The 12,150-nt window shown below is 38.8% G+C and overlaps 1 protein-coding gene across 4 annotated transcripts in view; it reads right to left on the minus strand.

The window, feature by feature from the left end:
* Positions 1-7,558, minus strand: part of LOC132405639 (follistatin-related protein 5-like) — a 683,401-nt gene extending 675,843 nt beyond the window's left edge. For 3 of the 4 annotated variants that reach the window (XM_059990615.1, XM_059990616.1, XM_059990614.1), the window contains exons 1-2: positions 7,354-7,558; positions 1,477-1,607 (exon numbers count right to left, since the gene is read on the minus strand). In XM_059990615.1, coding sequence (XP_059846598.1) covers positions 1,477-1,558 — 82 coding nt within the window. In that variant the 5' untranslated portion in view covers positions 1,559-1,607; positions 7,354-7,558. The remainder of the gene's footprint in view (positions 1-1,476; positions 1,608-7,353) is intronic. The other variant, XM_059990613.1, reaches the window with a different exon arrangement.
* Between the last annotated feature and the right edge of the window lie 4,592 nt (positions 7,559-12,150).

Raw genomic sequence — 12,150 nt, forward strand, 5'->3', positions numbered from 1 at the left:
CTCTACTACAACTCAGCAAGCCGCAGATTACTAGATGTTCATGAAACAGTTTTGCAATATGATGGAAAGTTACGCTGAAGGAGAAGAGCAGACAATCTTAAATGGTACAGCATGCCTGGAGATCCTCAAAGTCAATTCCTGCAGCCACTTCTTGTGTTTATGTTTTACTGGCCCATACATTAGTTCATTTTAACTCAGAGCCAGGAGGGCTCATGCCATTTTTATGACTGATGAATAGTAGCTCTCCAACAGGATATAGCAGCACAACTTACAAGTCAGATGTTCTGTGGGGAATGCAAGGCTTTCCACAAGTCTTTTCAACACTTATTTAACAATTAACAGTGATATTGTGTCTCAGCTGGTCAATGAACATTTAAATTAGTTGCAATGTTTAACTAGTTCCGATGTGAGGGATTCCAAGTCTCAGATAGGTTCCAATGGTCAGAATCAGGTTTCTGCATAATATCCAGGGTGTGAATGTGAATTAAATGACTTGGATAGGAAGCTTAAAGAAAAACCATCCTAAAAAAAAATCAGTAATTTTACAAATTCATTTCACATCCACTAATCCATCTAAAACTTGGGTGTAAACTTGCTAATTACTGCAGGGAGCTGTCCCTTGGTTGAGTTGCAATAGACAAAAGGTGCAGGAGTAGGCCATTCGGCCCTTTGAGCCAGCACCAGCATTCAATGTGATCATGGCTGATCATCCACAATCAGTAACCCGCTCCTGCCTTCTCCCCATATACCTTGACTCCACTATCTTTAAGAGCTCTATCTAACTCTTTCTTGAAAGCATCCACTGCCTTCTGAGGCAGAGCATTCCATAGATCCACAACTTTCTGGGTGAAAAAGTTTTTCTTCAACTGTTCTAAATGGCCTATCCTTTATTCTTAAACTGTGGTTCTGGACCCCCCTCCCCCCAACATCGGAAACATGTTTCTTGCCTATAGCGTGTCCAATCCCTTAATAACCTTATATGTTTCAAGCAGATTCCCTCTCATCCTTCTAAATTCTAGTATATACAAGCCCAGTTGCTCCAATCTTTCAACATATGACAGTCCTGCCATCCCAGGAATTAACCTCGTGAACCTATGCTGTACTCCCTCAATAGCAATAATGTCCTTTCTCAAATCTGGAGACCAAAACTGCACACAATACTCCAGGTGTGGTCTCACCAGGGCCCTTTACAACTGCAGAAGAACCTCTTTGCTCCTATACTCAACTCCCCTTGTTATGAAGGCCAACATGCCATTAGCTTTCTTCACTGCCTGCTGTACCTGCCTGCTTAATTTCAGTGACTGATGAACAAGGACACCTAGATCTCATTGTACTTCTCCTTTTCCTAACTTACACCATTCAGATAGTAATCCGAGTTGCAAATTATGTTCCAGTGCTGTTACATCTGATTTGACATTGCTCACTTGTAGCAAAGTCTATGTGCATATAACAATGAACTGTGTAAAACAGAGTTACCTCTTCCTGAAGTGCAGCTCCATGCACAAAAAGCTTCCTGGGTGCTCTCTTTTCCAACCATCCTTCTGCCATCAACAAGCATATTCCAAGCAAGCAAAGAAATGGCCACCACAGTTTGGACTTCATTGGATCTAATATGTCAGAAAGGCAACAGTCATATTGTGCTCTGGTTGTTTTAATTTTAAACAAAGACTTGCTTTGATTTCACTTGACTCAAATGATTATGCCAAAACATGTTCAAAATAAACAGAAGGCTAGAGATCAAGTGCCTACAGAGGTATTAATTGTTGCAGGATGGCATGTGCATGCACACTTGTCATGAGCATACCACTTGAAATTTTAATCCTGCCCAATAGCTTCAGACATTACTGAAATTAACTGCAAGATACTGTAGCTGTTCTTCCTTGAAATGCACAAATAAAAATGAGCATGATAGGAGAACTCTATAGGTAGGCAACCTGGGCAGAGGTGGTGTTGGGTCAAGTGGTAGATGTCATTGAAAGGGTGGGGGCAGCTGGTGTTGCCAAAAGGGAGCAGGTATGCAACTGCTGATTGAGAAGGACTTGCTATAGAGTGTTGTTAAGCTAGAAGCAGTAGCAGAAAAGTTGTTAAAATAATTTGACCTGCCTGTAATGAGTTCCCCACTGCTGCACTGGTACAAGGATGCCTTTTGAAATTTCTTTGCTTCAGAACAAGCATTCTGAGGAAAACTGGTCTGAGCTAAGAATATTCAATGGCAGGCACATTTCAGGAAAAAAAACACTCTCTCATTGCATGGGGAGTGACATTTTGTGTGTTTATCCAAATACCCCTTCCCTCTCTGGATTGTAAAGGAGAGTTGAAGAACTCTGAATAAAAACAACACAGCAAACTAACATCATAATCAGCTAACACACAAAATGCTGGTGGAACACAGCAGGCCAGGCAGCATCTATAGGGAGAAACACTGTCGACGTTTCAGGCAGAGACCCTTCATCAGGACTAACAAAGGAGAGATACCAAGAGATTTTGTCCCTTGTTAGGGAGAGAGAGAACCTGCAGAAGGTTGAATTGTCAGGTGAACAATTATTTTTTGTTGGACTGAAGATCATGGTCTATCTGTGAGCTTTGCTACTGCTTGCTTGGTGTGTGGTGGGTGCTGATGCTTCCTGTCAAAAGCAGTCTGCATGTGTGTATAGGGTGTGGGAAGGGTTAATGCTTTGTGCATTGGGGGGAGGTAGAAGAGGAGCAAGGGGCCTTTAGGGTTCTAACATTTTACTGCCATTCATTCTTTAGGGTTCACTTCTGTTTTCATTGTTGTCTGAAAGCCAAGAATTTAAGGTTGTATACTACATACATTCTCTGATATTAAATGGAACTATTGAAATTTCCTGGCATTCAATTGAAAACCAATGTCTTCCATTCTAGAAAAACGATTGACACTTGTACATATTGTTGCAACTAAATTCTATACTGTAGAATTCTATACTTTATACTGTATAAAGGTTTTAAGAAGCATATCGAAAGAGATGCAGAGACATTTGGGACAGCAACTTTGGAGTTTGGAGTCCAACAGCTGAAGTGATGAAGTCATAAAATTTAAGAATAGTTATTATAAACAGAAACAAGGATGTGTGAAAGAAACCATTTTAGAGTTTGAATTTTTTTATTAAATAAATGGTACTCTAAACACTCAAAGTATGTAAACCAACAAATCTTAGAGATAGGCAAGGCAAGTCAGATAAAATGCTGGTAGTGATCTGGCAGAGTGGAAATAAAATACAATTACAGAATAACAACTATCATTAAAACTGCATGTTGCTACATCACCACAATATACAAGAGGGTGTCACTGCCTTGTGTCAGGACTGAATCTAGAATAGTTAGGATCCTTCCACATGATTTGCTACTCCACTTTTAGATTCAGCTGTTGGCCTCCATGGATAGTGTGGTTCTGTCTAGCAGCATTCCATGAACATTTCAAAATTAGTGTGAGAAACAATGATTCAGTAGTTATAGAATTAATCAATTAGATGCACTTTGAACTGGAATTCATGTCAAACAGAAAAAGCTTCAATCGACCTTTCTTATAGCTCATTTTGTGAATTCATAAACATGTTGAGCATTTGCATCAGATACCACGCCAATTAAGGAATAGCAGAGAAGTAATTTACAGGTGAAAATACATTTATTCCCAGTAATCAACAGGATAGGGAGAAAGTTGACTTTGTGATCTTTTAAAGAGAGAAGCAAAAAGGTAAAGGCAAAGCAATTTGCCAGAGCATTCCATGATCCACAGCAGATGAACCACTAAATGGAGAGTAATCTTAGAGCACAAGAAATAGTGTCGACAGTGATAACTGACTGGAGTTTATAGAGGATAGGGTTGAGGATGGATATGGGAAACTTAAGCTGCTTCACTCAGGCATGAGGAACCAGTGGAACATTACAGCATTAAATATGGGCATGGGCTGGATGGGATTGAATAATACAGACAAATATTCAGTAAAGTGAAAAATAAAACTTAAATATAGCAACTCATAAATTTGAATTAAAATGTATTCTTATATCAGCATATTAAAACAAGAGTCAGAGGCCTAGACACAAGACCAAAGTTCAATTAAAGTCAATTTTCTTATATAAAGTTATTTATGTTGAATTCACTTGAAAATGCTTCTTAAAACTAATGCCTAGACTTTAAATAAACTATCATTCTATGGGAGTTCTGGTAAACAACGTTTTAGTTTCATTGAAGTACAAGGTTTAACTTAGAACATTTTTATTTTTACCCACTTTGAATCCACCCATGCCCTTTATTTGGAAAGTGCTGGTCTATAGAGAAGAAAGTCTTAGAAGGGCACAGACTTAAGTGAAGCATGTATGGATTTTTAAACAAGAATGATTTTACAAAACACATTTCCTATACACTTCAGGAGAATTATATATCTTTTAAAATGTGTTCTCAGTTCAGATGGGTACTGAGCTATATTACGCCCAAGAATCACCCTGCAACCCAAGGAAGCACAACTTCTCATTGAAAATACGTTTGCAAATTCGTGTCCCAAATCCCATTACAGAAAAATTGCAAACGTAGCAGATTCTTAATAATCCGCAGTTTAGCCAGATAATTAACTTCAAGTTTAAATTTCAAACTAACTTATCTGTAGATATTCTCATTTATTCTTTCTAGAGATTTTGTTCTTTCTAGATTAGAGCTTATTTTGACCCCACTCATTAACGCTACAAGGCAGGTTGTTGTACATTGCGAGCCTCTCTGTAGTTGCCATTGAAACAAAACGTGGAGATCAAACAACGCTCGAAGACTGAAATTTGAAAGATGATTTTAAGATCACCAACACACGAGTCCATTCGAATTCATTTTGAATTAATAATTAAATCAAAGTTAATTAAATTTTGCATTTTTTAAAGTAGCAAACAAAACCAAATTATTCACATCGTCTCCTGGTTACAAACAAAAAAAGGTTTCCGAGTTCTTCGCGGGTAAACAGCGCCACTAAACCCCACAGCACCGTTATCTCCTGCTCCTCGCTGTCGTGGAACAAGGTTTGGCGAAGAGAGGAGGAAGTGAAAAAAAAAACAGAATTTACAAAATAAAATAGAACTTAGTCAAATGCTGCTGGTACTGTCATGCTGAGGGAAAACATTGATGAACTCACAGAAAATAATGCCGTATGACAATAAAATTCTATTAGCATGGTCAGCAGCTGAAAAGCAAACTATATCACAGTTGGAATGAAAGACATTCTAAGAAAAAGTGGCTAAATATTGTATAATGTGCCATCGGTTTTCAATAGCGAATGCTCAACAGCATACGCGACCTAGTCCAAGACAGGTTCGCGGCAAAGGTACAACACATTCAAGGATATGCTTGCATTCTAAACTAACACATGTTGATGACTCACCGTAGCAGCTCAATATTTTTATGTGCACCTGCAATTTAAAGTCTAGGTTTTACTTTATGGTGCTGTGTGCAAGTGTGAAGTAGGATTACAGTTGCTGAAGCGGGGAAGACAGGATTGGGTTTCAGCACTGGTATGTGAACAGCTCATAGGGGGCTCCAACCACACTGCACTATACTCCCCACAATACCCATCTCCGGCTTATTCAGACACCAACACCAAAGCGAGACTTTACTTAAACTTGCCCTTAGCTCCGTAAAAAGCAAGTGCAAATTGATATTGCGCCACTCTGTGTACGGTTAGAGAAGTCGATTCACAAAAGGACAAAGTGCAACCTAAAAGGTATTTTTAAATTGGCTGATCTCGACTCAATTAGATTTGACCTGATGATACCAAATCATAAATTATGCTTGGTATTGTTTATCGGCATATTCAAGCGGAAATTTCCAGAGAGCTGACAAAAACCGATCGCATGAAATTAAAAACAACATCAGATGTGCCTGCATGTGTACCCAATTACTCTAATTGACGAACTACACCCTGGAATGAAGCCGTTTAACTCAAAAGATTTCCCACTTCAAAAGTATCAGCCGTGGCTAGTCATTAATTATGGCGGGCGAAAATGTGTTTGCATTGAGGGTTCCATTCAGTTTTGTGGGCAGTGAACGCCGTCTAGTTTACTTGGCCGGTGAGTACAGTTCAGCGCAGCATCTGCACAGCACTTTATAAGCTGCAGGTGCAAACCAGTATTGCGCCACACTCTGCGCACAGTCGGGAAAGCTGTGTTTTCACCAAAGAACAAAACTACAATTAATATTCACTGGAACAGGTGAATTAAAGCACCGGGAAGAAATGACTCGTTTGTGAATGGCTCCTCTTGAGTCCTTCAAAGAGCACTTGGGACAGGTACACTAAATGCCTTTCCAAATACTTATTCAAGAAACATTCACACTGATAGCAGCTCGCTGGAGGAGATGCTGAAAATAGTGTTGGCATTCAGCGTCACATGCAGTATCAAACGGAAGTAGTGGAGATTTAGTAGTTCTAAAAGTTGCTGCAGTTTCTGGGGTAATTGATAAGAAAATGATGAATACCAAACTCAGCTGTTCGCTCTCAGCCTGCTGAGAGATAAATACAGCAGTCCTGGCCAAAAAAAAGAGAAATCCACAGAGTGCAAGGGTTTAAGAATGTCATTTAAAGCTCAGTCGTTTTCTGCATCTGCGATACATGTGGACAAATACATTAAAGTTAATTAGCCTGCATTTTATCAAAGTATGCCGCAAGGAAAACCTTCCCGATACATGCAGCCAGCGGGTGAACGCGGCATATATGACACCACGGGCATAATAGTTTAGAAATGTCAACGGCACCAGCTGGATAAAGCAAACGCGTGCGGGGTGAATATCGCTCGTTTTCTAAGAGCAACTCAAATCAAACCATTTAAAGGCAGGTTCAGAACTAGCGAGAGTAAACTAGTTCCCGGCTGGGAAAAACAGTTGGCCATTTCTGCGGCGTCCGATCACAGCCACATCCAATTTGCATTTTAAAATAACTGAAAGTCATTGACATGAATTATTCAAAAAGAAATGCATCAATTACACCAGGGGGAAAGAAGGGGGGGTATTCTTCAATTAACCCTTTCTAAGACTGATTCGATTGCTTTTGGAACCGACCAACCTTAATGGACGGAATGTCTTCTGCTCTGTATCATTCTGTGGTTCTAGCGGGAACAGTGTCCTCTGTAGTTTGGACGCTCAGAGAAACGTTTCCGCGCTTCTGCTTAGAGTTAGACTTTTGAATTATTAGCCATTCCCAGTGTTCCGTGAGACTCGTGCATCGCAAGTCAAATAAGGTTCTCTAGTGGGTGAAACAATGATAAGTCTATCGCGGCCATCTGTCTCTTTATCGTAACAGAAATACGTTAAAATAATGCAGAAAAGCCAGATGCAGCGATGACAATTGCATTCCCGAGTTTTACCTGCAACAGCCCGCAGTCACGGGAGAAATCCGATACCGGCAGCCACAACTGAGGCAAAGAAAATGTTAACGAGTCCTCGCTTACTGCCCAAGAAGTGCTCCGGGTCTAACGGAGACCTGAGCGCGGCGAGCAACCTGATTTAGGCTCAGGGTCGGTATCACCGGCAGCATCAACACCACGCTTCGCAGCAGCGGGTCCCACCTCCACTCTTCATCTTTATGCTAACACGCGACACGGCTCCGACACACCCACGAGTGGATGCCAACCAATGACCGCAGTACCTCGTGTTTTTCTATATCTGCGTGTACCCTGCCTCGCAACTTATCCGCAGGGCCAGCGCTCTCCCGTCTTCGGGGGTCAATTCTTGACCAGTCAAAGCTATTTGAAGAACAAGTGGGGAACTAATTAATTCCAATCTCCTATCATTCTGAATTTACAAGATGCATTCGATCAACGAATTCATTCAAAGACAGGCATGCTGAAGTTTTATTGATTTTTACGAATCCTCTCAATCCAGATTTCATATATTTTCCAAAACTGCATTTGGTGGTAGACACCTGCAGTCATGATTGGAAATACTGCAGTCAGTTCTAACAACATCATCTCCAACCCCATCACCACTCATAATATATGCTGGAATATATGGCAAGGTATCAACTTCTACCAGAACTTGTTGGACAAAAGAAAAGTTTATTGCTCAAAATCCATTGCATCGCTCATGTTGTATCCAGAACCATTTGTTTAGTAACTGTTATCTAGGTTTGTTGGATTTAGTCAAAAGATGTACTGTAATACTGTAAAATTAGTAGACTTTTGGGCACTTGTGAAATTATGGGAAGTTAAACAGCCATGATATTGAGTGGAAGACCAGCTTGATGTACTGCTGAATGCACTTTTTCTCCCATTTCCAGTGTTATATATTAAGCCTGCAGAATGATACTTACATCAGAATCAGCTTTAATATCACTAGAAAATGTTATGAAATGTGTTTTGCAGGACCAGTACAATGCAGTAGATAATAATGAAAACAATAAATTGCAATAAGTATATATAAAAAAGGAAAATTAAATTAAATAAGCAGTGCAAAAGTAGAGGAAAAAATACCGAGGTAGTTTTTATGGGTCTACTGTCCGTTCAGAAATCTGATGGTGGAAGAGAAGAAGCTGTTCCTGAAACAGTAAGTGTGTGTATTTAGGCTCCTATACCTCCTCCTTGATGGCCGCACTGAGAAGTGGGCATTTCCTGGTTGATGGGTGAAGTTAATGATGGAAGCTGCCTCTCTGAGGCATCAACTTTCGAAGTTGGCCTGGATGCTGGGAAACTGGCAGAGCTCCAAACTTTCTGCAGCCGTTTTCCACTCCTGTACAGTGGTTCCTTCATCCCAGCTGGTATTGTGACCAATTGGAATACTCTCCCTGATACATCAGTACAAATTTGCAGTGTCTGACTCAACATTCTGACTCAAGACAGGAATGTAACCAATGCTGCAGAGAAATGGGTTCAGTTTTGATTCCCAAGTGGCTAAAAAGCTTTCTGATACTCCGATTACAAGAAATCCCATCAAGCTGTCAAACCAGGATTGTATCATATCATTGCTTTTTTTTGTAGCATCGAAGAAAATTGGAGACAATAATTATTCTTTGATTATCCTGGCACATTGTAACAACAGTATACAGGGGAAAGACAACAGTGTAATAGACACTTTATTCTGATTTTGACAAACAGCTTTGAGAACAGATCATTCAGCTTCAAAAATAACGGAGCAATGTGATCACTTGCTGCTCTTAATTGTGTAGTCTCGATGTGTCATTTATCTCAAAATCAAATGGACAGCGTGTCAAAATAGGTTAGCAAATTCTTTTTAGCTTTTGGGACCTTGGTTCAATTCAACTCTGACTGTTAAGATATAATTTTCCATTTTCATTTAGTTGTAGAGGTCCCGTCTGCAAAGGATTTGAGTAAAACCACGAGAACCCAAAGCATAGAAATGCCATAATATGTCACATATTGATAACATCATTTGTGACAATTGTAAGGATGGTTTATGCAGAAAATTGGAAACATATTCAAGCTGGACAGAATGTGCACTTGTTATCATGTTATCCTTTGGGTTAATGCATGTAGTGAATAAATCCTTGGTTTTATATGCAACATGATGAAAAAAACTCAAATATTTCAATACTCTAAATCCCACTTTCTTCAGATGTGAAGAATCCACCAGAAAATCTCAGTGACGAGTCATCACAACCACTTGGGTTAGTTTATAAGAATATGGTACCTCGTACCTGATGACAGTAAACTGTAGAATTGTCCCTTACACAATTTCACAACACAGACACTCTGCTCCACCCTTGCACTTATTGAAACAAATTTATTTACCATTCACCTTGCACCATGAAGAAACATTAAGACATTTAATCATCATTAATGTTTCATCTTTCAGTTATACCTTGAGCTTCAAGAAAGTCCCATAATAATATCATAGTCCATTAATAAATTGGTAGTCTTTAGTACTAAATTCACAAAAAAGACATAGGTATTTTCTATTAAAAAATTCAGTCGAATAGGAAGCCACCAAAAAAAATGACCATATTAACCCATAAAGCTTTGAAGAAATAAACTGAATTCCAAAACATAAACACAAGTCAATTAAGAAAACAACATTTATGTAATTACTGTATGTAGCATCTTTAACATAGAAACATATTCTATAATGCTTCACGGTGGTTCAAGTTGCTGACACTGGCCTTAGGAGATCAAAAAACATGCTGGAATAGGTGGGTTTAAGGGCTATTTAGATGAGAAAAGGGAAACAGAATGGAAGGGAGGCTTAAACTCTGGATAATTGAATACAAGCCAAAGTAAAAGATGTACTGACAAGAAACGATTTAAAATATAGATGAGCATATTAAAATCACACTGTCAATGAAGCAGTAGCCAAAGTGAATCAACTAACATAAGGTATGAGGAGAATGAGTAAATTCGTGGAGAGAAGAGTTTTAAAGAGTGGGCTGAATGTAGGATACACTTGAGGAAAGTATCTTTACATCTGGAGATAGCAAAGCCAAGTTTGAGTGTTCCAGTGCCAAGCCAGGCTGACACACAAATAATGAAACAGAAGTTGTTATAATAAGATAGTTAGGTTAATGGCTTTCAACATTAATTAGTCATGTATGATACAGCTATTTCAGGCCATGAGAAGAAGAGCAGTTAAATATGAATAAGCAAAAGCTGCTGTATGTTTGTGTCATTCACTAATTTGACTCATGACTGATTTGCACTCAATATCCTTGAACAAAATTTGGCAATGAATTGTGTAACGAACAAGTATCTTGTTTCTGCATTTGTACAGATTGACTGCTGGGCATGTCACAAATATGCAAAGGACAACACCTAGCACAGAAAGGAAGCATAATTGTTTCTAATTACCTTATTTAGTTCAACACTATCAGAGATATTCTCTTTGTCCTATCCATCCATCCCCACCTACTCTGCAGCTTTGAATTAAACAAATTCTTTCCTGTCTTTACCGTGTTGATGAAGGGTAGCAGATCTGAAATGTTACCTGTTGCTTCTCTTTTCACAGCTGCTGTTTGACTTGTTGTTTCCAACAGGTTCTGTGTTTATTTAAGATATCAACATAACCGATAATACTCCAAAAATTGAAAACAAACAAAAGATATCTTTAAAACAAAAATAAAAGGAGGGTAAATTATGAACACAAATTCATTGTCAAATTTGATACCAAATAAGCAGAGATTAGGCAAGTGAAACACAGGCAAAATAAGAAAGCGAAAAAAAATGCAGTTTATAATTCCAGAAAATTATAATACAAAGTATTAAGACTCTGTGCCTTCATTAACACCAAATAAACAGTATTTAGCAATTATTACATGAAATGAATATCAACATTTTTATTAATAAGTACAATACCATCTCTAAATATTGGCAGTAGGTTTTGTTCATATCTACCGTATGCACAGGATTTTTCACTCTATAAGTTTTGTTGTAGGGTCAAATTCTGACTTACACCAAATGGCAATAGAATCTCTGTTGCAACAAATTTTGATCTGGTGTCATTTTATTGCCTTGATCTTAAAGTCCCTCCCATGGTTTTAAATTCTTCAAATGCCTTACTGTCCATAATCTCCATCAATCCTCAACTCACAAGGATTTCTTCCAATTTTCCCTTCTTGTGCTGCCAATATCTTCTGCATAGGCCCCAGGCTTCACATTACCTCCCTAGACCCTTCCAAAAGTTTGCCTTAACCAAGATTTCAATCAATTAACCTAACACAGGTAATCAAGGCTTACAAAACATTTCTGTTCCTGATATCTATCTGTGAGCCAATTTTCCACAAATCAAGAGCATCCATTTCTTTCTGGTACCCATACAATATCAGTGTGCATAAACTTCCTCTAGTATTCAGCCTAACATTACTTCACACTATTAAATAACTGCAAGAAACCTATTGGACACGAGAGATGAACTCACTGTATGGATACACATTTGGGATTCTGATATTATAACTATTACACAAGCATGCAGGAGAAATGGGCAGGACTGGAAAATCAATGTTTCATGGTGCAGATACTATAGGCATGATAAAAGTGGAGTTAAGTTGCACTTCTGAATAGGGAGGACATCATGGCAGCACCTAGAGAAGATAGTCTTTGGAAACATCCAGTGAGGCTATATGGTAAAAATAAGAAGGAGGTGATCACTATAAGGTGATTATATTGTAGGTCCCCCAATAGTCAGCAGGGGATAAGTGTAGATGGTATCTTCATAGTCTT

This window comes from Hypanus sabinus, chromosome 15, assembly GCF_030144855.1.
Source record: "Hypanus sabinus isolate sHypSab1 chromosome 15, sHypSab1.hap1, whole genome shotgun sequence".
NCBI lineage: Eukaryota > Metazoa > Chordata > Chondrichthyes > Myliobatiformes > Dasyatidae > Hypanus > Hypanus sabinus.